At 38.1% G+C, this 27234-nt stretch overlaps 2 protein-coding genes across 3 annotated transcripts in view; one reads left to right on the plus strand and one right to left on the minus strand.

Moving 5' to 3' along the window:
* Positions 1 to 11259, minus strand: part of BCL2L13 (BCL2 like 13) — a 583548-nt gene extending 572289 nt beyond the window's left edge. Inside the window, exon 1 of one of the 2 annotated variants that reach the window (XM_044087597.1) lies at positions 11139 to 11259. The gene's annotated coding sequence lies outside the window, so the exon portion shown is untranslated. The remainder of the gene's footprint in view (positions 1 to 11138) is intronic. The other variant, XM_044087598.1, reaches the window with a different exon arrangement.
* Positions 11260 to 11776: 517 nt separating this feature from the next.
* The window catches only part of ATP6V1E1 (ATPase H+ transporting V1 subunit E1), a 403891-nt gene continuing 388433 nt past the window's right edge, over positions 11777 to 27234 (plus strand). The window contains exon 1 of the mRNA XM_044087600.1: positions 11777 to 12212. Within this exon, the coding sequence (XP_043943535.1) occupies positions 12180 to 12212 (33 nt within the window). The 5' untranslated portion in view covers positions 11777 to 12179. The remainder of the gene's footprint in view (positions 12213 to 27234) is intronic.

The following is a 27234-nucleotide window of genomic DNA, read 5'->3' on the forward strand; positions in this document are numbered from 1 at the left end:
GAGCATGTACAAGTTTAATAGCTGGTTTGTATATAGTCTGCATAAGTCAAAGTTAATAAGAATCAGTCCGGATATGTTTGTACCTAATAAAGCTGCTTGAACAGAACCCATAAAGTCTTGTCTAGTGTATCCTGACTAGACGAGCGACACCAAATATGTAACTGCCCCTTTATACAGCTCTTATCAGACAATTGTAAAATACTAAAGCCTACTCTGTATTGTAATCACATCTGTCAGTGCAAATGGAGAAGGTACAGAGAAAAATCAGTGGGATGCTAGGCTTTATCTTATAGCCGAAGACTACAACCACTCTCTTATCTGTAACTTTTTTTTTATCATTTGAAACCCTTAACTTAAAATACCCCTTCCAGTGACACTAACACAAGAAGGCAGTCAGCGTCAATAAAAATTGCCATAAAACATTGACAACTTCCAATATCAAAGAGTTCCACACTCCTGGCTGCAAATGGTGGTCTAAATGCCTGAACTATGTGAAGTTGACAACTGAGACCAAATACTATATTTAAATATGCACATACACACATAGAAAACAAAAGAAACATGTGAGCTGCTTTATTAGAGAATATCCAGTAGGTGTCATCTTCAGAAAAAGAAGTATTAAAGCAGAAAAATAGGAGGTTTAAACCCATATAACTTGAGAATGCAGAAGGGGAAAATATTTTTGAAACTAATAAAAATAATGCAAAGGTGGCTCCAAAGTTAAATGCAATTTATACAGTCGATTCCTGTGTTATAAAGGAGAATTCTAAGTTAAAGCACGTAAAAGGGTAGGAAAGAAATAAATGCCTTTACTCTTTAAGAGACTGTTCTTCATGCAGATTCCTTTCGAGTAACATGCACATAGTAAAATCCAATAATCATAGGAATTACTAGTTGAATGGCCCTGGGGCCCTTACAAACCTAGCCAAGAGTTTATCCCAAAAAACAAACCTCAATCAGCACCTGTCACCCCTGTCAATGAGGGACACAGGTGGAACCCGAGACAAATTTGCGATTTCCCATCCACTCATCAAGGTTATGCTAGAAGAGGGTCAGCAACATACTTTGACGTGTACTGGGAGTCTATTCAATAGACGGGGAAGCCTCTGGGAGACAAACCTGTCTTTCCAACAGATTTTGTTAATGTCGCATATTAGATTTAGACCTGATTTTGTTAATGTCACATATTAGATTTAGACCTTTCAATCAGGTAATGCTTGAGGAGTTAGACCTATGGATATGGAGCATCTCTAGTAGTTTTTGGAAAAATAATTACTGTACACCAGGCAGAAGAGGAGTAAATATATTCCAGTAATCAGGGAATGTAGAGAAGCAGGTGTGAGATTCAAGCTGCTGTATCCAGCTATCTTAAGAATATTCTTCCCTGGAAGGACAATCATTTTTGATGCAGAACATGCTAAGGAGGAAATCCAAAATGTCTGTCCAACAAAAAGTGATTTGTGAAACAGAAGTAGATTCTGCTTCTTGTTCTTCTGGTAATAAAGACCAGCAAGAGACTGTACCAGTGAAACCATTTCCAGTATTTCAATGGAAAAGGCCTGAAGAAAAAAAAAAAAAAAAAAAAAAAAACAGAAAACAGCACAAGAGTTGACTAAATGAACGGAGAGTAATTTGGAAATTAAGCAGAGATCAGATTTGGGAGACTGAGATAAACAGGAATAAAACCAGCAACTCTGAAATTGACAAATAAATGTGGGATTACAAAGCATTAATTATATTCATGAAACTTGACAGAAGAAAACCTGGAAATACTTGAAGTTTTTTGAATTTGTTAAACCTTTAGGAGACTCTAAAGCATATAACCTACTTCATGTTTAAAACACCACTTAGGAGAGGGGAAGATGAGGGAGTTAGCTGCAAATAAACTGACATTTTATTAACAGTAGTATTTTTATAATCTACACGGTATAAAGTAAAGTTTTCAATCATTTTCAAGTGTAATGGGGATACTAAAGTAAACAGGTGCCCCTGTTTTTCCCTCCTTTTCTCTTTCTCCTTGTTCAGTTTTAAGAAATATAGGCATTACAACGTAAAAAAGAAGTCTGGTATAAAGAGCATGATACAAGAAAAACTGATGTGCTTTTTCTTGTTCTTGCAAAGGGGAATAACTAGAATAAGACCCTTGGCTTGATCCAGTAAAATGTTTTAAGAGAAAACAAATAAAAAAAGAACACTAAATGTAATAAAGCTTTCTTCTAACAAATACGGAGAAGCAACTCTGTATCTGGTTCTCATGTCTCCACAGAGACAGAGACAATCTGATAAATAAAAACAGAACACTTCTTTCTATCAATGGCTAAGAGAGAATGTTTTCTGAAAACATTCAAATATTTTCCCAATCTGGGAAGATAAGACAAAACCAGATAGCACTTAGTAGAAGCACAGGCTGTACCATGAGTCTTAGAATGGATAACCTTCCTTTTAAGTTAACTCAAGTGAGTGTGTGTGTTTGTCAGTTTGGAATAATTGTTGTTATTAGGAGGGTAAACATCAATATTTGATTATGTATACAATTTTGAGTGCTAGTATTAAGCTTAAGATGTTTTAGGGGTGTATTTTTTTGAGGACTTTCAATAAAGCAAAGTTTAATAAGATGCGACATAGGCACAAATGGAAAGGACAAGAAACTGTATAAAAGACCAACCTGCCAAATATTAGTGTATGCATGTAACACAAAAGCTGGAACTAGATACTTAACTGTTAAGCATAAAAAGTGAGAATAGCTTTTTAGCATAATGATGCTTTCTATATTATCTTTAAATGTTAATGGTCTCACAGTTATATACACAAGAAAGAGTTGTGAACTATATACAAAAATGTATAATACAAACACCTATGCTACAGGATACACATTTGGAAAGAAATGAACGTGTGAATTTGATAAAGGTTTTCAGGCTGGTTATTCAGTGGAATACCTGGGACAAATGAAAAGAAGAGTACTTGTATTTAATGCAAGAGGAGCGCCAATAGGATAAAAAAATATATTAATGGTAGATTTGTAGTACAAAGGGGATACTGGCAAGGGAGGTGGACTGCAGAATGCTAAACAGAAAATAAGGGATTACCTCAATAACAATCTTTCAAAACTTGTGCAGGTTAAGAAACTGTTTTTTGATAATGCCAGATCACAAAAACTTAGCACAACGACTCGGGCAACAGAAAGTAGAAAGGGTCATCACCAAGCTTATGGAGCCTATAACAAGGAAGATGAGAGATCCTGTAGAAGTACTAGAAATATTTAGAAATTTTACAAAAAAAGTCTACATAAAATAGAGAAATATAAAAATCAAGAAAAGGTACAAATGGAAATGTTTATGAAATAATTAAATATGTCAGGGATAAAAGTAGATAAGGCTGAAATACTAACAGTCACGATAGGAGGAGATGAAATAAAAATGGTGATGTCTAGACAATTCAAAGGAAAATCCCCAGAAATGTGTGTTATTTCTATGGAAGTTTGGAAGCTAGGAAGGAAAAAAAACTGAAAAATGTCTGGAAGGTATAGTTTAAAAGTATTTTAAGAGGAAGAGAAGCACCAACATACTGGAAGAAAGCAGTTGTGGGTGTAATACCTAAAGAGGGTAAAGACCCATCAGATCCAGTTTCATACAGGCCCATTTCAATCCTAAACCATGACTATAAAATCTTTATGTCTATAATGGCTAAAAGAATTGCAAAAGTAACACCAACATTGTCACATATGGATCAATGTGGTTTTGTGGAGGGGAGGCAAACATTTGACAACATTAATAGAACACTGATGATCCAGAGGGAAGCAGAATGTAAGAAAATACCACTGTTGCTGGTGGGTCTCAATGCAGAAAAAGCATCTGACAGAGAAAGCTGGGAGTTTATGAGCAGGGCAATGGAAGCATTTGCATTCCACAATAAAATTATAAGGTTAACTAGAAGGATATAGAAGAGATCACTGGCAAAAATTAAAGTGTTTTTTTTTCTTGATAATTTCTGTCTAAGTAGAGAAACCAGACAGGAGTGGCAAAGAGAAAGAAACAGGGGGCTTTTAAAGGATACAATGACCGATTAAGAACATCTCCTCTAGGTCATTTCATTTTTCCATTCGTTTTAGCAATACCTTTTACTGCGGTGGTGGTGCTGCGGTAGCGTTGTCGCCTCACAGAAAGATGTTGTCCTGTTTGATTCTCAGCTAAAGTGTCTTCTATGTGGAGACATGCGTGAATGGGCATACCTTCATTGAAGGTTGTGCGTCAGAGCTGACAACTCGGTACGTAAAAATCTGCCAATCATTAGCGGACCGGAGTTCCGCTGTGGCGACCCCTAACTGGGAAAAGCCAAAAGATACAACAAAAAAAGTTTTAGCAATACCTTTTCTAATGTTCATTGTTCCACTAAGTAACCTATAACTTGCAGGCTACTGGGAAGGATTTTTTTAGTCTGTCTGAATCTTTTAATACTCTGCTCAACTTATTATAGAAACTCTGTGACAGAGCTACCTCAGCTTCTGCAACTATCAAAACAGCACCAGAAACCCTAGATCCAAGGATCTGAACTTTGCTTGTGATAAACAGAATGTGCTAGAGACATGCATTTCCCAAAGGATCTCCACCATACCTCTCAACCTCTTAGGTGCAAGAAATCTTGACAAAGCCTGACAAAATGGGTGGGGGGGGGGGGCAGACTTTAAACATTGTTCTTATAAACTAAAAGTTTTTCTGTTAATATACATTTTCTGAAAGATTTTAAGTCTGAAACTCAAATGTACATCATTATTTAGTGACTTCAATCCTCAGATCATCCCCGTGATTTGCCACAAAATCACAAATTTTATGAGGAATAGACCAAAAATAAGAGGCAAAAATCTGGACAGTTGAGAGGTATAATCCCCACACTATGAATAGGCTCCCCATCCATGTAAAACAGAGTTCATAGCCCTGTTCAAACAAAACCTTGACAATTGGGTGAGAAATCATAACTCTACCCCTGGTCCGTCTTGTGTGCTTTACAAACACAGGCCATCATTATCCTAACACTTCCCACACAAATCCTTAGCTATCTGCCCCCTCATATGATACTTGGAACCCAAATGGCTTGGAGTGCGCAGCTAGGGTTGTAAGGGCCCTAGTGGTGATTAGCTTAGTAATGATCTATGAACCTAGTCATTTAAGCAGTTTTCCACATTTACTTTAAAATTAGAACATACCTGCACTTCCCTTAGGAATCAAGTTGCCCAAGTAGAACTTATTTTGCCATATCCTTTGTAAAAAGGCAGCATTAGCCCTCCTGGTAGTAGACACTTTAGGGGCTTTCAGTGAAGGATTACCTTAGCAAATTATACTTGCTACTGCATTTACCATGCATACCACTTTAAAACAAGTAACCACATCAGAAATTACTTACTCTGACAGCGTGAGAGAAGACAGAAGAAACTAGTCAGTAGTTAGTGGAAGCACTGTTGTCAGTGACAGTATAATTAATGTATGCCTGAGGCCCAGGTGAAAGAAAACCAGGAGGCAGTGAAGTTTTTTGGTTCCAGAAATTTAAAACAGGGATGCTAAGCGCACTGCTGTAACCTTATTTCTTTACTAATCAATCACTTCCCCATGTGAAGAATTATGTCTACTTCACAGGTAACCCCATAACACTTCTGGTATTCTGTTATAGTCTGTGTCATAACCATATTTGTCACTTCTTTCGACTGCTCCAGTTAGGGGTCGTCACAGCGGATCATCTGTTTCCATTTCTTCCTGCCCTCTGCATCTTGCTCTGTCACACCAACCACCTGCATGTCCTCTCTCACCACATTCATAAACCTCATCTTAGGCCTTCCTCTATTCCTGTTACCTGGCAGCTTCATCCTTAGCATCTTTTTCCCAATATACCCATCATCCCTCCTCAGCACGTCCAAAACCAACGCAATTGCGCCACTCGGACTGTCTCCAAACCTTCCACCCTGGGCTGACCCCCTAATATACTTATTCCTAATCCTGTCCACCCTAATCACACCCAGTGCAAATCTTAACATCTTTAACTCTGCCACGTCCAGCTCTGACTCCTGCCTTTTTGTCAGGCCACTGTCTCCAAACCATATAACATAGCTGGTCTCGCCTCTTGTAGGCCTTCCCTTTCACTCTTACTGGTACTAGTCTGTCACATATCACTCCTGACACTCTTCTCTACCCACTCCATCCTGCCTGTACTCTCCTTCACCTCTCTTCCACACTCACCATTACAGTGAACTGTTGATCCCAAGTATTTAAACTCATCCACCTTCGCCACCCCTACTCCCTGCATCCTCACTATTCCTCTATCCTCCCTCTCAATCACACATGCATTTGTCACTATTCATATCATATTGTCTACCAGGACCCTACCTGCTGTATAACTACCTGGCTCAGATAAGGATGATGGGAAAATAGGACTCTGGATATCTGGACTGCAGAGGTATCACCACAGAAAGCTGTGGAACAGGAGGCATTTGCTAAGCTGCATGAGAACTACTACTAGCTTTTGCAGCAACACGTGTATTAGGCTGTGCATGCCATTTACTTGGTTGGCTGCCTTTTGGCTGAGACAGTTCATTTCCCTCCACGACAAGTATACCAGAAACTAACAAAGTACCTGAGCTTGGGAAGTTATGCACTCCCCTTTTTTATTGGCAGTACTTCTCCAATCCACTACACAGTTTGAAGGTTTCTTTAAGTTTTAACTGTGTCCTAAATGCTGAAAGGTAAAATCTGGAAGTACACCTCCTGAAAAATCACTCTGCATGTGAAAAGTCATCAGCTACAAAATACCCATCCTTCAAGTGACAAACTCTTGTAGGTTTTGATGGGTATATACAAGTTCCCCTTTTTTTTTTTGAGGTATGACATTAGTATATACAAGTTCAGGACATCAATGGTCGCAGTAGGGCAATATGTTCATTATTTATTGTTTGCCTGCATTTTTTCTGCTATGTTGGGGCACAGGCAGCAAGTGTGGGAATAGGATTCACCCCGGTGTAAGCATCTCCCTGATCAACCACATTGGCAGCCTACAATCTTCATTGTTGCTATTTGTAAGGGAGGCCAGTGCTCCCTTAACGACCACCTAGCCATTTCTAAAGAAGACAGAGTAAAGGGCAGCACTACCCCCCCACCAAATGTCAAAACAGAAAAGAGAGGCTGCATAACACATTAGACATAAAAGCATCACCTCAAATAACCCTGCCTATGGCAATGTTTACAGTGATATGAACTACTTACATTATGGCATTTGTTCCAGGGGAAGGTGTGGTCAAGTAGCACTTTTTTACTCTGGAAAAGAATCAGGAATGGGAGCATTTTATTATGTGTATATATATATATATATGTATATATATATATATATATATATATATATATATATATATATATATATATATATATATACACACACACACACACACATATATACATATACACATACATATATATATATATATATATATATATATATATATATATATATATATATATATATACACACACACACACACACACACACACACACACACACACACACACACTAAGTTTAAAACTTTGAATCTCATTATCGAAACCATATGAGCGAAATTTGAAACATCAAATGTATAATAAAAAAAAAAAATTAAATGCTCTGAGCATGGGGGCAAGCCCTCCTGCACCCCCATTACTTAAATATACCAACTCCGAGATCGCACTTCAGTGCAGGAAAGGGAAATCTTCCCATTCTGCCACAGAGTCATTTGTTGTAACCTTCGAACTTGTAAAAGTTCAATCATATGGTGTCGACCATGTGACATTCTAAGTTTTACAAGTTCGAGGTTATAATAGGAACCTGCTGGATGTATGCTCAGCTAACAAACGTGCTGTTATACCATTTAACATTTTTATTCAATAACTGTCAAACCCATGACATGTAAAATATAAAAATGTGAATTTTCAAAGCATTGAAAGGCTAGCTATACTAAATGACTCAGATGTTAAAGAAAACAGTAAAAAAACTTTAAAAATATGAAATAAAACTGTTTACTTAAAAAGTGAATTCACAAACTAATTACATAAAAGACTGCAGAAAACTCAGTAGTGAGCAGTACCCAATCACAAATGTAGTTGATATGCAAGGAATGTTAGTATAATCTGTAAAACTTTAAGATTTGATTTGCTGCTCCACTTAAAAACACGATTCTTCAAGGAGACCAATTTAAAACACAAAGCATTAAAAAAGCAATGAAAAACTTACATTTTGCCTACATACTTGAAACAGGTAGTTTCCGATGTAACATAATTAAGCAACATTGTGTTTTGGATCACTATTTAAGTGAAAAACCAGAACCCACAAGGTACACACCAATATAGCACTACCTAAAATTCAGTGATGCAACAGGTGAAGAGCAAGAAGGAATGAAGTTACTCAAGTATGCCCATAATACAGCATAAACATATGCTCATAACACACCTTTAGTACATAAATTCCTCGGAGTGACATCCAGATAAGCCTGAAACTGGACACAAAACAGGAGAAATTCATGCATGGACAAGTCAACCCCTCATACAGGGGCTTCTTACTTGTGTATATTATTGGTCTTAAAACTTCATTGATGAGCACAGTCATAGTAATTTCCAAAAATCATGAAACCCAGGTAGTGTTCCAAAAGCAACAAGCCTTTCTTCACAGACATGCCAGCCTCAGGAACCAAAAAAATTTACAAAAAAAATGTATTTTATTTTCAAGACCACTAGCTAGTTTCTCTGTTTTTCACTTTTTTTCCCCCTCAACACTGGTGATGCTGAGGATGAACTAGACAGATGGCGCTTGTTCATTTTATTTTACTTGTGTACGCGCTTGTTCATTTTATTTTACTTGTGTACATATTAACACCATCAGACAACTACAAAGAAAATGATAAATTATAACCGTTATCATTGGTAAGACTAAGCAGTAGAGCACTAGTATGGATTCTTTAAAGAACAGACAAGTTAGTTACAAGTTGTCTAAATAGGAATGATGAGCTCCAATTTCCTCCACTTCTTCCTCTGCCACTACTGGGGCAGGGCAGTCATATCGCTTAATAATAAACATCAATAATGATGGGAATAAGAGGTACATCTAAGACCTCTATTTTCAGAGCCATCCCACCTACATCAAGTATCCTTTAATTCAGTCCCACCCACTACTGCCAATAAAAAATACTACACATGTACTGCATAAAATATTTGCCACCCAAAAAAAGCTATCCTGCCTATTAGAAAAATTTTTTTTTTTTGCATACTCTTAGCAGTAAAGTTTTATTTAAAAGCTACCAAAACATACCACAGCCAAGCAACTTTAGAACAAAGTTGTATTACATTAATAAAGAATTAGCCTAACTACTAGTTCTCCCACTACCCTTTTAATACAGCCAAGTTCATGGCTATGACAGACTATAATTACAATGTCACAGTACCTGATGATCCACCAGAAAAATCAGACATTTTAGAGGTAATGTCACAGTTCATATACACAAAACTTATACGCACACAAACTGTTCCATCACATGCTAAACACATTAAAAGGTGGTCACCTTTAGCTACCAGCAATTCCAGACTTACTATTACACTGAACATGGGGTTTTCTTTAGGCATGTTAAAAAAAGGCTTCATAAGGCCAACAGTCATGCCTAAACTAACGATTATGCAACGTTCTTCACAATCTACTCGGATGTGTACCAACTTGCACAAAAAATAACTGGTTCATGCTGTAAGAATCAACTATTTATACTGGACTTGGTCGGAGAATAGTTTGGGACTACAATACATATGTATAAACTGTAATCCCAACTTGCAGACCGTGACCGTTCGTAGATGTAACGAACACTGGTCCATAGACTGTATACAACCATACGAAGCAAACGACCCTTTCAAATATGGGAAAGCATAAACAGAGAAAATTAGCACTTAAAGATCCATGTCAAAGCAGACAGGTCATCACCCAGTTGTTAAACGGGTAAACAAATTAACAAAAAAACTTCAGCATAGCTCTTAAAGTCTGGGCACAAAAATCTGGACAAAAATAATATAGGAACAAAGCCCCAAAAATGGGGACAAGTTTTAAATATTGCTCTTATAAACTTAGAAATTTAATAGAATGCAAGAGCTTGTGTTACCATGCATTTTCTGAAGACCAAAGTCTTTAACTCAAATGCCTTGTCATTACATAATGACTTCAGTCCTCATTTACTCACCACAAAAATCCAGAAAACAAACTTTTATTAGGAACAGACCAAAAATACAGACCAATAAATAATCTGGACAGTTCTCCGGGAGGTATGCAGTCTCTCCCTCTCACAGGGGTGTAGCCAGAAATTTAGTCTGTATTCAAACGTAATGTTGTTGCCCCCACCTATCATTTTAAAAATATACTCAGTCCTCAAAGTGCTACCCCCCCCCCCTCCCTCCAGTATATAAGGAAGGGGACACATTGCTTTCAACTGTTTATGGCCAGAAAAAGCTATTTTAGAGATGCATTCTTTTCACACAAGGATTCTTTGTATACCTCTATATTGTACATATTTGTTTATGCAGTTCAAAACATTCTGTATTTTTTTTTTTTGAGTGCTGAAGTTTGAGACATTCAGAAAAAAAATGTGCTCATTGGAGTACACCGAGTATGCCTAGCTACAGTACACCCTTGCTCCCTCACATATACTTGTATACATTTAAATTGTAAAACTGTCATAACTTAATCAGTTATTAACTCAATGTCAATTATTAACTAAATTAAGTCAAACTGCACAGAACCAAGTAGTCTTTCACACACAATGAACCGAAACTCATGTTTCGGATACAAATCTATCGCCGGGCATCAGTTAACAATACTAAACGGTTACTGAATTTCGCAAACACCGCTTACGTGAGCCAACCAGCAAAACTGTCTAAATTCTAAACAAACACGTAACCCTCTGCAAAAAGGCGTAACCAAAAGTAACATATCAGTACAAATCCAACCTTTAAACAGAACTGTTATGTGCCCGGTTTGAAACATTTTAAACCTAAACTTAAAACTTCCTTTAACCACAGGTTTAACACTTGTAGTTCATAAAATGTACCGAATGCAAAGTAACTTAAACTGCAAGTATAGGAGAGTAATTTTGCCCTTACCCCCCTCAATGTCTGCCTCCTTTCAGGATGCTCAGGGTCAGAGCCTACACTGTAACTCCTTACCAAGTTCTTAATTTAGAGCGGCAGCCATGACAGGTTACAGAACATCATAGGTTAAAGGGCAAGGTGCAAAACTAAACCGAGACTCTACGTCAGACCAATGATGTACGCGTTACGTACCACACTCCAGTGCACGTTTAAAACCATCTCTATTGTTCACTACAGATTAAGATTTTTACAGCGTTAAACTAAACTGCACGCACAGCATACAACATTCCACCTTTCAGCCATGCCATAATGCTAAACGCACTATTTGCACCACAGTCACATGCGGATAAGGAAAGATGCCTTTATCTGAATATCCCCACCCAGCTAACTTCTAGTAGTCCATTAAAAACACCAACGCGCGGTTTAAACATTACAGACCGTAGCAATAATAATAACACCCAAGCACACATCTCCTAAACAAAAGAATCTCTACATAATATTCAATAGTTTTATTTCTAAGGCGCACTAATAAAACGCCACAGCGACTACCATGCTATGTCAAATAGCCAGCCCATGCGTAAACACGTTATATAACGTACGCTTTGACTTTTTCACCAACTTATTCGACTTTCTCCAAGGTGACAGCCAGTCACGTGATTTGCTATCGGTCTTAAGCTTTTGCCTTTTCATTAACAAAAAAGTACAGAGTAGATATTTATTATAACATTTCACACATATTCTTATAAAGAAGGGCAGTGATACTAGATCTACAAAGAAAGGGAAACTACACGAGACTGTTTTAAACTTTACAGACACGTTCTTTGCAGTACTTCAGTCACTGACATCATGTGTACCATGTAATGCCGGAATCAGCTGACTGGAAAGGAACTGGGCGGAGCTTTGGCCTTCAGGAGTCAGCTGATCGTGATAGCGTTGGTGCAGAAGTGTTACCTGCTTTCAGTTACCACTATTTTCATTTTGAAGGATCTACTTGTGTAGAAGTGGTCTTGCTGCTGCTGTTATTAATTTGTACTTACCTTTTCATATTTCATCATGGCTCTCAGTGATGCTGATGTCCAGAAGCAGGTAATGATTTATGTTTTTTATTATTATTTTAGTAATAGTCGTTAACAGCCGCCCTCCGAGTAGTTATGGGCCTGATTGGCAGTGTGTCGTGAAGACAGATGAAATTACAACTATTCATAAATGGCCAGTTCTAGTCTGTTCCCGTCTAAGTTTTGTTGGTGGTAATAGAAGAGATAACCGAAATCATTATGTGCAGTTGTCTGACAATGTCATGACAAAACCGACAAAGGAAGACTGGGGGAAGCACACAATCTAGACTCTTTTTGACGTTATTTGGATTAGATGACATTGAGTAACAGTGCTGATGGTTGTAATGCATATGTTTGCCACCGTGGTAGGCCGGAAATGAGGAAGTGAAACCGTTCCTAGCATCTTTATGCAATAGGTGTTGTTATGCAGCAGTGTGGATGCTGTGCATTGGTTTTATAGTTTGATAAATGTACAGTTGCTGTAGTGCATCAGTTTGTTAAATATTCCCATTTGTTTATGAGAATAGGGTAAATAATACAACCAGTCAGGGGCAAATCTCAACCGAGTCAGGGAGACTTTTAAAATATTAACAATATGAGGTATCACCAGAATAAGAGAATGTGAATGGATATACATTTTCTAAATGATAAGAAGTCTATCAATCTAATTACTAGAATTATTTATGAAGTGCAGTTCACCAGCTTTTCTCCAACAGTCACCAGCTTTAAGAAGGATTAAGAGGGACAGGCCTAAAATTTGAGTCAAAATCAGGGACATTTGAGAGGTGTGTTCTCCATCCATTCCCCAGGAGATGTAAAACTGAGAAATAGCTTTCCTGGTATCACAGTTTCGCATTCATTATTTATTTATCTATAGAACCTTTCTTCCAGAACCTGTTCTGCTTCTTTTGGCTTTGCCAGCTGATCCTCATGAATTTATGCATCACATCGTTTGAGTGTTGGAAGAAGAGAATCAAGTTCTGGGTCTTCTTCCACCATCTGTGCATTATATCTGTATTTTTTTATATTTCATTAATATTTGCACATTAAGTTTTGTGTTTGTGTTGTCGAAACACATTTTTTGGCAAAGTGATGTGGTTGTTTTTTACTTGCATACTGATCTGTTATTGGCTGCTGTGTTTTATACTTTATGTTGTATTGTTTAAAGAAAAGAGATTTTAAAGAGTAATTTATCACTGATGATTCATAGTCATTTGTTAATTAGCAAGTTCCTTATTTTTTGTGTCAGAATAGTTTGGTAAACCATTTTCACCTCACCCTCTTCTGCTTTTGCCAGCTGGACGAACTTAGACACTTGAATTCCAGCCTGACATCATTGTGGCTTGCATGTTGGAGGAAGGCAGACAGCCACGTTCTGGTTCTTCCTCCATCATCTGTTCATCATGCCTGTAGTCTTTTCTGATTTCTAAGGCTTGCTTATGTTTTTTTTTTTTTTTTTTTTGCCAATTGATGTAATGGCGCTGTGGCAAACCAGTCTTGAAAGTAGATGTCATTCTTTACTAGCTTATTGAATACATTCTGATCTGTCATTGTCTGCTTTGTCTTTAACTGTTGTGTTATGATTGTCTTAGAAGGTATTAAAAGATCAATTTATAACAGATGATTCATATTTACATTTTAATTATTGATATTATTGTAATGAATATTAGCTATGATAATAGGCTCTATTTTGTGCAGTATTTTTAAATTATTTTCCCCAAATATGTGTCAAGGTCCAGTTCTTTTACAAAAGTGTAGATACAGGATAGAATGTATTTCTATCCAGTACTAATTTTTTAATGGTTCAATAGCATACTGATTTGAATTTGCCAGAGTTTAAGGTAATTCATAAGTAGTTAAGTGTATTGTAATAGGAAGTGGTTGCTTTTGTTGGGAGAGTTGTTCATTCTGGGGTATGAACTACATTGTTGTCATCTCCTAGACATCTGTTAACTCCCACACTCTTTAGCTGGTGTTTGTTTCAGCACCAGGACAGACTATGTGAATCTTTCTATACAACATGATCATTATCTGACATTCTGCTTTCTAGCTGAGTATAATCTTTATTTTTTTAAAGTCACTCTCTGTTTAGTGTTCTGCATTTTATCTTGCATCTTGTTTTTTCACACAGCATTAGTTTTGTTCAGAGGTTGTGTGACAGGTGGACACCACATCCTCTGTATGTAATGGTAAATCACTTGCAACATGTGAATTACTTGCTGGAATACAAACATGTTTTACTTGTTTCCTGTTTAAAAAAGTCCCTAAGATTTAATTGATTCAGTCCCACTTGTTTCTCTACCTTATCCACTTAGCAGTAAAACATGAACAGCTTGCTATTTCTAAATAGCCTAATGTGCAAGTGGCCTTACATCATTTGTTTTCAATGGAACATATATTTTCTATGTGTGGATGGCTTTGATGATGTTGCAGGTTCTTAAAGTTATATTGTCTGCAGATTTTTTTTTTTAACTGCAGTCTTGGTTTAAGTTTAATATTCCCTTTTCACAGTTGTAATTACAAAGAAAACCCAAAGCTTCTCCGGGAGCAATCTTGATGACCAAACATTTGAATGTATCCTTTACTATAGGAACTGGACTTGTGTGTAGTCGTTTTGCTATTTATATTACAAATGTTGTGTTTGTATATGTATTCACACACACACATACAAACGTGTGTTTGTGTGTGTGTGTGTATGTATGTATATGTGTATAAGGTGTGTGTATGTAAAGCAGCTAACGTTTATCACCATTGCAACAACTGCATATTTTATAAGTATCAATTGCTGATTTTCTTTTTTTTTTCCTCTATTTTTTATTGTTTGTTGCATTGTTTATCTGTGTTGTGCATGTGGACTATGCCTGAAAAATACTCCTGTGTGAATCCACACATATAAATCCTTATCAACAGTCCATAAATAAAGTGCTCAGAGATGGCATGAATGTAACCAGAAACTTCGATTTTTGTACTCACAACCTGGCATTACTGCCATGCTGCCAGCTAAATAAAAATTCACACTTCGATCCAAATTTTGCCACACAATGCCCACTTTAAAGGAAAGTAGATATTGTTTTGATGGTTTCTTTTGCAGCTGTATACACATACACAAATGCATATATATATATATATATATATATGTGTGTGTGTGTATTTTTGTATAAGTAAACAAAGTTGTTTTTAAGTAGTGTATTTACAAATCTATTATAAGGTGAAGTTTGTTTTAATTAGCTGAGCTGTGTAAAGTGCAATGTTTCAGAGTGATGCTCTGAAACGTGTACATGGAGTATTCCTGCAGACACTCTCTCTTGAGATGGCAGGAAGGTGGGAATATGTGTGTTACCTATTTGACTGACTAGCCCAATTTATTGCAGAACTGAGATTTGTTTTCCATAATTTAATTTAATATTTACATTCTTAAAATGTAAACATTTATATTTATGCAGCTTGCCAAAGAGAAGTTTGGTTGTTTGTATTTTTATTGTTTTTGTATTTGCAGCATGACAGAAAAATATTATCAGATTGAGGAAGAATTCAGTTTTATTGCATGTTGCACAGGTTCTTAAAGTTATTGTCAGCACATTTTTTTTTTTTAACTGCAGTCTTGGTTTAAGTTTAATATTCCCTTTTCACAGTTGTAATTACAACACATAGACTAGACAACTGGAGAGGTAGTAAAAGGCTCTGTATGGTGAATATCAAGTATAACAACAAAGTGTACATTCCTAATACGACGGAACTGCAACATAGTGCATTAAAAACATGCTGTAGATGAGTTGCTTTTGCTCCACATATCCTTAGGTAACTAAAGCAGCTTTTGTGTTTGTGCTTTTACCACCCAAGGCGACTTGCTCTGTAACATTTTCATCAGGTATTCAATGGTCCCTTTGTAGAGAATCCTGGTTAAATTGACCCTGAGCCAGTCATCAGTGCTGTCTTCCTCCTGCATTTGTGACCAGACAGGGACTGAAGCGTTATAACTGTTATGCTTATGGAGGTATTATAAAAACTATGCTTGTCATTGACTTATTCTTTCTAGAACCAGATTTCTTCACTGAAAGTGGGTCACCCACAGACAACTCAGCCCTCCACCAGTCAGACAGAGGATGTTGTAGCTTTTTCTTGGCCTTTGTTTTTGTAGTCTTCTGCTTGCTACCATTTCATTTATGGCCTTTTCTCATAACAGAGCAACTGATGCTCTTTTAAAATGTTTAACAGTGCTGCATTGCATATTGGAGAAGTGTAATTCAAACCACCATAGCTTGCACAATATACATCTTTGTGCCTTTCTTGTTGTGCAAGAATGAGAATAAAACCGGGGCATAGACCTTAACTTAAACTTGTATCATTTTATTTAGCGCTTTTGTCTGCTTGTCAGCCTTTACTTCATGATCATCAGGTATTCTGGTGTTTGCCTTAGTGCCGGTTGCTCTTTCTTTCTTTTTTACTATTAGTTTGTTCGTGTTTTGGTTTTGAGTTAAACTTGTATCTTTGCGGTACTGTGGAAGGTTAGAAAGGCCAATCTTGTAAATGTTGTCTCTCTTTTTAATACAACTGCTTAGTTACTCATTTTCTTTCTGAGAAAGCCCATTTTATGTAACATCCAAATGAAATGTCACTCTTGCAGTGAAGTTAACACACTTCACATGCTAAATTCAACTGAAATCACAACTTGCGAGACGTATGATTTTTTTTGAGTTTAGGAATTTACCTTTAGAAGTTCAGTAATTCTGTAACATCCTTTATATGTAAGTTGTATTGGGAGAGAATATAAATTAGTAGCAAATTATGTACTAAACTGTGGCACACATATATTTTTCTTGGCATTGTAAAGAAATTGCTGTTCATATTCCATATGGAAATTTATTTCTGTGTCCTTCATTTTCCTTAAGAGTCTGAGACCCTTCTACTTGTGGCCTGTGTAATCTGAAATCTTTTAGGTATGAATGGTTGTGGTCATGTTATCTGTTATTAGACTGCTTTATGACGGTGGTGGTTTCTTTTGTTCGATATGTTGACAGTAAACATACAACTCTCTTGGTGGTTCTAGTTCTAATCTGGATTGAAGATGATCTGCTGAGTTTTGGGTGAAGTCGTCTTGCTGGAACTGGCAGCCCTATTATTTATGTTTAGTGGTGTAATGAGTATTTACTCTGTACTGTAATCTTCTAAGGACATTTAGGACAAGGATTGGTCTATGCCTATAATGTTTGTGATAGTATTTTTCCACTTGCTCTGGTGACCTTGTCAGAAAGACAGACGCTGAGGCATAGGGTGTGAATATCTGTCATGTACTTTATTTTTTTTTTCTTCTTGCACACCTTACAGTTTATGCAACTTTTGACTCCAGTTAGATAGCACATAATGTCTGAAAACAGTGCATTGCATCTCTGTTGAAGTTTGCTAAATAGAATGTATTTTCTTTGAATCTGGGCTGTCAGAATTATCAAAGTAGCACTCAGATTTTGAGACATTTTACTGACTGCAAACTACTGAATGAACAAAGATTCATTCACTCTCTTCCTCACCATATACTCATGGCATTTTTCTTAGTAGTGATTAGTACTTGTATACTGTTTCTTCTTTTCATGAATTCAGATTTTTTCCTTTATAACCATTTGGATTTTTTTATAAAAAAATAATTTTGTCTCTGATAATCTACAGGTGTGCTAAAACTCTGTTCTCCTTGTACTTAAGGCAGCGTTTTGCAGCATTTCCTGGAAACTTTTTTGGCAGTTCTGTTAGCAATTAAATCCATTTTCAGTGTCTCATATTTAGGACATTCTAAGTAATCTGCTTTGTATATACAAGGATAATGTTAGCTGGCTTGCTGGTATAGGATCCTGTTCCTTACTATGCCACTACATTGTGGCTCAAACAGGAGGCCAGCTGGGAAGGGTGATACTGAGTGGTTGTCTCTTTTTGGAAGAGGGAGTGGGTTGCTACGTTTAAAGGGATAACCTCAGTTGGAGACCTGAGACATAGCAGCCTGTTAAGAGGTACAGAATAGCAGTGGGCAGGCTTACATATGGAAATACAATATACTCACTGTGTTCACCACATTGCACAAATGTCATTGGGAAATTGAGTAACCTCCCTCCTGAACATAGGCACTCTTATGCCATGATTCCGTTGCCTCCTCATGCCAAGGTGGAAACGATGTGTTGCTGTGAGGCATTGGATAGGGAGGCATTTGTGAGTAGAGCAAATGATGTATGAAGCATTAGGATGCTGAAGTTTGTAGCCAATGATGAAGGATATACAGCAAGTGAGACAATAGATGAAAACTGTATTAACTGTGTTACAGAAAGTTTGAGAGCAGACACAGAAAAGTTGATTTAATTACAAGAAGTGCACAGATTCTGTTTAGCCAACGACTTATTTTACATTTGCCTTGCCTCTTTCTAGGAATTTGCTTGCATCAGTGTATCTACCACCATTTCTGTGAAGTAACACCACCGTGTATCCTCTGGATCTGTCTGCGTTATGAGCACTTAGTAAACTGAACTTGATGCATGCTTTTTATTTATTTTTTTTTTTTACTTCCCTCACCAAGGATCTTGTGTGATGGCTCTACTGTCTTCACCTAGTTGGTCCATTCATCCAGGTTGAACAGGAGCAGCGTGTTCATAGGCTAGACAAGAGCCATGTGGCCATTCATCTGGGCATCCTTATCAGCCCCTCTGTTCCATGACAACAGTTGTGTGGAAAGGAGTGAGACAGCTTGTTGCTTCTGGAGGTGACCTCCCCTCTCCCCTTGGGAGTTCAGTTCTTCAGTGGCCTCTTCAAACCCACATTTGCTGCCTACTGACCAGAAATGTAGACAGGCTTTTTCATTTTGTCCTTTAAGGTCTAATACTGCTGCTCCCTCCACAATCATCTGTGTTGCTCCCCCATAATCATCAATGATAACCTGTCCATCCCAAAAGCTAGTCCTTCAGAATTGTTCCCAAAAAAGTTAATCCAAATCACTTTTAACTTTTTCTAAGCTGTAAAACACCCAGTCACAAGTACGTGGTGTGACACTGCACTTCTGTATAAGAAATAGGCCAAATTTGAAGTAAAACTCATGCAATTAACTGTACGTGATATGGCACAGGCTCCCTACTGAAATGTCAGCACTGTAAATGTTGAGTGCCAGCAAACTGAAAAAAAAAAAGACCAAAAGCACAGGAGAAGAGTGAATGTCGAAAATTGCTCTTTGTCTTTTAAATTTATTTTTGCTGGGGGGGGGGGGGCACAAGCACCCCTTCAAGTTTATATACACCAACTCTGATTCTGAGTCTGCAATACCTTGGAGAAAAGGGAATATTCCAAGAAATGACATTTTGGGCTTAATATGTGTAAGTCTGTTATTTTAGCCATTCATCTCTGCTTTTCAGGACTTGCTCTAATGGTGCTGACATTTCAAATGGTTATCTGTGGACACAGTCAGAAAAACCATCTATTGCGAAATATGTAATACCCCCACCCAGAAAAATATATTGGTAAAACTAGATTACGGGAAATCTAGGGTCCAGTGGTTACATATGTTTCCTGTATGTTTATTCAGGGACGCATTCAAATACCGTTCAGATTCCTATCCCAATCCCAATTCCAAGTCACACAATTGAGTTCTGGAATTACAAAAAAAAAAAAAAAAAGAAAACTACAGGATAACAACAAAATGTCAACAATCACTGTTTTCATTTTTAAGTTTTTTTTTTTTTATTTTTTGCTTGGGGCCAAGCCTCCCTGCCCTCCCGTTCCCCACTGCTTGTGTATACTAACTCTGAGATTGCCATACCTCAGAGAAAAGGAGAGCGACAGTGGTCTAAGACATGTATGTAAAATCTCCATTGTTGCCCATTCATTCTCACTTTTTTTTATGTCATTGTACCACCAGGGCTGAGGCTGAGACAGAGACAGTAGAGTAAGAAACAAGAACAAAGTTTGTGAAAAAAATACTTTGTAAAAACAAAGGCTTCAGAATACGTCCTCAACACAGTGCAGACAGAAGTATATTTTTCTGTGCAATAGATATTGTAGTGACAGATTTTTTTATTTTTATTTTATCTGCTGTTTCAAAAATAAGTAACTACAGACAATGCATAGCAAATAGTGTTCTCACTTATGTAACAGCCTAAATCTGTTGAGGCAAACGGAGGAAACATTGGTCTATCACAGTGTCACACTCCTAATGACCCACTATATAGTTTATCCTCCCATCTTCCACTTCCACCCCTCACCATACATCTCACAATCCTTGTTGCAAATATTAATTCTGTAGGATGAAACACAGTGTTGCTGTTAGGAGTTTGATATTTTCCCCCTTGCAATATATAAAGTTAAATAAAAAGAAATAAAGTTCTCTGTATATGTTATGGGTAGAGCATAATGTTTTGCTCAACTAATCTCTCATCAGTTAAAACAGTAGATTTATAGGTGAATACTAGGCTAACTGCCCTGAAGGGCCAATTTAAGCCTGGTCAATAACCCACGGTCAGAAAACAAACCCTGTACTTTGCATCTATGAGGTTAAGACCTTAACTACTATACCAAACCCACCCACCATTAACAGTGCTGACCTTTTCTAGGAGAATACTAGGCTATTTGCATCTATGAGGTTAAGACCTTAACTACTATACCAAACCCACCCACCATTAACAGTGCTGACCTTTTCTAGGAGAATACTAGGCTAACTGCCCTGAAGGGCCATTTTAAGCTGAGTTCAGAACCAAACCTTGTACCTTGTGTCTCTGAGGAGAAGACCTTGACCATTATGCCAAACAGAGTTGTTTTTTTTTTGTTTGTTTTTTTGTGTGTGTGTCTTACTGTTTATGCTCACAAGTGAACATTCTGACGCCTATGAGTTCATAAGCTCTTCAGTCTCCTAACTACCTATTTCAGTTCACAATTGCCCTGGTGCACTTTCTGGATAAAATACTTGCTTAGTCACACAGCAGGCAACTGGAAGCTAGGAGAATTGAATCTTGTACTACAGAAAACAGCTTGTTAACAGCTCATAGTCTTAGTTCTCTGCATTTTCAGACTTTTTATATTTTAAACTATTTCTTAAGGTTTAATAATTTTTGAAAAATAAACTGTATACAGTCCACAGTTAGGCCCACCAGGTTCATATCATCTGTGTTCCATTCTAGTCATCCAGCTAACCTCGTGGGTTCACATTGTGAGCATTTCAAAATGTTAAAATATTTGGTGTGTTTGCATACATTGCATCCAGATTAGCTGTCAGTAAAATCCGTTTAATTTAAATAAAAAATTAAAACTTCTGACGTAAAAACTAGCAGTGATGAGCCCTTGCCATGTTTGTCTTTTCCCAGTTAGGGGTCACCACAGCGGAACTCCGGTCCGCTAATGATTGGCAGTAGACTTTTTTTATGGTGCAGAGTTGCCAGCCCGACGCCCAAGGCACACCCATTCATGCATGTTTTTCGGAGGCCACTCTACCGTGGGGAGGACATTCAGACTCCACACAGAAGCCACTCCAGCCAAGAATCGAACACTCCAGCCGAGAATCGAACAGAAGAACCTCTTGCTGTGAGGCAACAACACTACCGCTGTACCACCGCGGCTTCTTTATCCTATTTACAGTTCCTTAACTTCAGCAGCAAAAAGTACTGATGCAATAGAAGTTGCTTCACCACAACAGTGTACAGTATCCCTTTTACAGTTCCTTAACGTCTGTATGCATTTTAGAAATACTGATGGTATAAAACTGTAAAAAGGATGCTGCATGCTGGGGGGAGGTCATTGCAATACTCTTTTTTTTTTTTTTTTTTTTTTTTTTTTTTTTTATAACTGTGCACATATAGTATATGATTAATGTCTTATGCTGTAAATACAGCGGATATAAAAAGTGCACTCACCCCGGATAAAATGCCAGGTTTTTGTGATATAAAAATGAGACCATAATAAATAATTTCAAAACATTTCCCACCTTTAATGTGACTTATAACCTGTACAATTCAGTTGAAAAACAAACATCTGTTAGGGGGGAAAAAAATATAAAAAAATAAACCTACATAAGCTGGTTGCGTAAGTGTGCACAACCTTAAACTAATACTTTGTTGAAGTACCTTTTGATTTAATTACAGCATCCAGTCTTCATGGGTATACACCTGCCATCAATTAAAGTGACTCTGATTTATTTATATATATATATATATATTTAACTGCATTGCTTAACTCATTCTCTAGGGGGTTTTATTTAGTCAGTTTTGAGAAGCTTGTGGCTGATTGTCTGTCTATTCACTTATTAATTGATAAGCGATATTTATTGCTAATTTATGACAAGCTGCTGGCAGCTGCCTCTATTGGACAGACTGTTCTGCTCTACTGTAATTTGTGTTTTATAATTATTTGACTTTAGTAACAAGAGTGGAACAGTGAGGCTCCTAGTCAGGTAATCTGGGGAGGCGGTAATTTACTAACTTAGGCTATAATGTTGCAGAGTTATTAAGTGTGTGTGTGTGTGTGTGTGTGTGTGTGTGTGTGTGTGTATGCAAGAGTTTTCAAAGCACAGTTACTGTGAAGATAATAGTACCGGATGGCACCGAAACCTGAAGGGAGTAATGATGAAGGGTCTGGGGAAATGGGCCAAAGGTTCTGCTCAAAGGAGTATTGAGTGTGAAGCATATTCTTTGGTATAGATTCATATGTGTATACTAGGCTAACAATCACTAGGACCTTGATAAGCATAGCTGTGCAATCCACCCTATTTGTGTACCTATGTATTGTGGGTGTTTATTAAGAGGGGTATATTAGGAAGTTTCTGAAGGTTATGTGGGGGGGTATGTTAGTTTGGGCATAGTTGCTCTCTGCCTGTCTCTATCAGAGACACGAGAACCAGACCTGGGGTGAATTTCCAATTTCTCATCCACTAGTCAAAGTTGTGCTTAAATCTGGTTAGAGGCTGACTCTGCTTCCCATGGATGAGGAGCCTGTTCCAGAGCATGGGGATCCTACTGAGACGCATCTGCTCCCCCCAACATGTCCTATTTATATTGCAAGCAAAACTTAAATCTTTGGACCTAGTGGTTCTGATGTTGTTCATTTTGCAAATGTGTAAAAGGTCCGTCACAGCTGCATCCTGGGATGCCTTGTATGCCAGGCGTAGACTGCCTCTCTATAATCTGTAGGAGACAAGAGTATAGTTATAGGGTTTTAAAGCGATCCATATTTGACAATGTGTTTATTCCCTGGATTCTGTTGGTAAAATGGCAGTATGACTGTTTGGACCTGGATGCCATGTCCATATTTATAAATTAGGCAGTACAGAATGATTTTCTTCTTACTGTGGCCACATGTTGGTCAAAGGCCAGGTTACTTTTTGCATATGTTCCCAGATCCTTGATTACCAGGTCAGCTCTTAGGGATGTCTTTTATTGATGGTGTAATTAGCCTGGTTTGACATTTTCCCTAAAGGCACTATAATGCATTTTTAGACATTCAGTCTTAATCTGTGACTTTAGTACCATTCATTTGTCTGTGTTAGACCCTTTTGTAAGATGTTTGTGTTGTAGGGCGACTGTGTGATAGCTCCCAATTTGCAGTCATATGTGAACTTGGTCAGGCAAAGGCCCTTGATATTAACCTTTACCTCTGAGAAGTAAATGCCAAATGGGAGCAGTTCCAGATCGAAGTCCTTGGGTAACTTGATGGTAACCAGTCTTATTAGTGGAGGCAGTTTCCCGAATCCTGACTTCCTGGGTCCTGTCTGTGAGCCAGCTAACAACCCAGTGAATTATGTAGGGACTTGTGCCCAATTCAGTGAGTATATCATTTATACCCGAGTGGGTTTTTGTATCCAATGCCTTAGCCAGGTTCAGATAGGAGTTATGCACCATTTTCCCCTCATCCGTTGCCTTGGTGATTATCTCAAAGAAATCCACTAGGTTTAGTAGGTGTGAACTTCCTTGACAAAACAAAACTGGGTTGGGTCCAGTGTATGAAGGTTGCCTGTGTCTTTGTCTATCATTTCCATGATGATTAATTTCAGGGATTTGCATATTGGACTAGTCAGACTAACGGGGCTGCATTTTCTAGCGTCACTTGATGGTCCACTCTTGTGAAGTGGGGTAACTGTTGTGGTCCTTCATTCTTGTGGTGCAAAGCCTGTCTTGAAACTATTGTTGAAAAGTGACTCAAGTGGTTTTGATAGGTCATGTTTCAAGCTATTTAGAAGGCATCCTGGGAAATTGCTGGGACCCATTGAGGTTGTTTTTGGCTTTAGAGAATGCCACCAGGACCTGCTTCCTGCTAGTAGTTGGGGGGAGGGTAATGCTTGTAGGTATTTCATGAGTGGGGGGGGGTGAAGTCTAGCTGAGTTTGTCAGCCAGCAGATTCGCCATGGCGTCTTTACATGGTGAAGGCGGTACCATTGATCACCAGTTCAGCCCACTACTGTGTGCTGCCTTTGAGGTTATGGACATAGCTGTAGATGGGCTTGTGGTTGTTTTTTAGCCTTTGAAGCTATTTTGACCTCTTAATTGGCCTTGTTGGACTTGGTTAGTTCTCTTAGTTTCTTGTTTAGTTTAATTGAAGAGCTCTTCTCATTATGGGAGTTTAGCCATGGCTTTTCCATTTGTTATATATCATACCGAGTTAGGATTCCACCAGTGTGGGTTGTTTTTGAGTTTGTTTTGGGCTTATTTCTAATTGGTACAGCAGTCTCTTTGCTGCCATTAAAATGGTTGTTTAGGGTCTGTGTGAACAATTCTGCATAGGTTGCTGTGAACTCTGGGTTAGGAGAGGCATTGAAGTATGACAAACTATCGCTTAATAGGATGTAGTCTGCTTTGGAAGAGTTCGTAACTGTTACAGGGTTTGCTGGGGTTACTAATTTGATCTCTACTTTGAACGAGCCCACTTTGGTCTAACCACACCAGTGAAGACCTAACCTAACACTGGGCAGTGTACAGTGCTTCTCCGTATTGATGAATATCTTATCCAGTATGTTTGAACCTTTAGTGGGTGTGCACACTGACTGGTCAGTGGTATTTGTGTTAATAAAAAAACAGAAATTTTTGTGCCTGTGTATGTTTTCCCAGTAGTTAATCTTCCATGAATAAGGTATGTGGTTTAATGGTGAGTGTCTCCAGTAGGTCTAGGTACAAGCTATGCAATTTTTGGGACATAGATGGTGACCTATATCTTGCTAGGTTATGGTATGGGACTTTATCCACGTGCAAATTACCAGGGCATCGTCCTGTTTAACCAATGTAGAAGTATACGTGTTGCTAATGTAGATTGACTCCTCATCAAAAGACATCTTTTGTCCCTGTCTGTGGAGCTGATGATCTAAATGTGTGGATGGCACTGAAGCATTGCACTGTCCGAGTACTTTCTGCAGATTTAAACTGTCTTGGTGGTAATGGCACAGATGCCTTTATTCTCTCAAGTGAGGCTAGCTTGTAGGATGTAGAGTTCTTGTTTACACTCCTAGCATTCATCACTAGCACCTTTAGATTTCTTTGGGTTTTATTTGCTGTGTTGGTTGTTGTTGTTTGTCTTTCGGCTTTTTCCCAGTAAGGGGTCACCACAGTGGAACTCCGGTCCGCTAATGATTGGCAGTAGATTTTTTTATGAAACGCCGAGGTGCCAGCTCGACGCCCAACCTTCAATGTAGGCACGCCAGTTTATGCATGCATGTCTTTCGAATGCTAACAAACCATGAGGAGGACATGTAGACTCCACACAGAAGGCCCTCCCAAGCCAAGCCGAGAATCGAACGGGAGAACCTCTTGCTGTGAGGTAACAACGCTACTGCCGTACCACCGCGTCAGGTTTGTCATTTTGGCATTTCTTAAAAAAGACAGCAGTTGGGTGGATAAAGTATTCAGAAGCTGAGGGGGGAGAGTTCCAGACCATCCTTTGCAAAGCAGTGTGGTGTACCTATGTACAGCAATGCTGACAAATGTTGAATCTCCCTGGATAGACACCAGAAACTAAGCCAGTTATTGAAGTCTGTTATCTTTTTTGTTTGTATTGTGGTGTCAAGGTAGAATGCTGCTCAATGCAAGGCATGTACTTACCTGAGACACATATTTAGAGAGAAATCAGTAACATGTCTGTCTTCATATAGTCCAAGGAGGTATGTCTCCGGTCCTTAATACCTACATAGACAATGACAGAATCATAGTGGTACCTGTGGTGTAGTGACTTGAGTGTGTGCATAACTTGGAGGATCCTGGCTCCAGATAAACAACTAAGTATTATTTTCTTCTTTAGTCTGGTGAGTAGATAATCTGTGTTGTACAGTGGAATCCCCCTATGACAAGAGTCCGGAATAGTATGTTTGTTTGCCTTATAGGCTATGCTGTTGAGGTTCCACTGGGTGTAAGCATATGTATGGTGTTTGGAGTTGCTGTTGATAAATGCTTTAGAAAATTGCTGAGGATAGGCATTGCTGTTTATAGGGCTCAGGAAGTCTTTGAGGTTTGGGAAGATTGATCAATTTGTGCTGAGGCACTAAAACGCAGTGTGTGTGGTGGACACTAAATAGTGGGTGTACCGTGTGTGTGTGTGTGTGTGTGTGTGTGTGTGTGTGTGTGTGTGTGTGTGTGTGTTTTTTGACATCATTGTTTGTATGAGAGTTTTTTGCTTTCCGTAAAATTGTGTATGTGCATCTCTTATACTATTTGTTTCTTTGAGGATTTGATAGATGGCTGTCTGCGAACATGAGATAATTGCTACATTGTCTGTGGATGCCCATGTCTACGAAGATGGCTGAGGAGACATTTGGAAATTGCATATCCATGTTGAACCCAACTGTATTTGGGTGGGCTACTGTAGGTTATAGACTGGATTATACAGATGTCTCCTTGGGTGGTCTTTGAGGCTGATACAGGACTATGTTAGATTGTGCTAATATCTGATAGTAGTGCTGTTCAATGAGTAAATTAACTGCTCGGTGCTTTTCTCCATGTTGGCCCATACTCGGGGCAACACTGCATATTTCCTCCATGTTCTTGAGGCAAGTTGCTCACCATGAGTGTTTGTGATATTTATTTTGTGCCTTTTTTGTACTTCATTCTGTTTTAGTACCAATAGTG

This window comes from Protopterus annectens, chromosome 11.part0 (genome assembly GCF_019279795.1).
Source record: "Protopterus annectens isolate FY-2018-M chromosome 11.part0, PAN1.0, whole genome shotgun sequence".
NCBI classification, from domain to species: Eukaryota; Metazoa; Chordata; order Ceratodontiformes; family Protopteridae; genus Protopterus; species Protopterus annectens.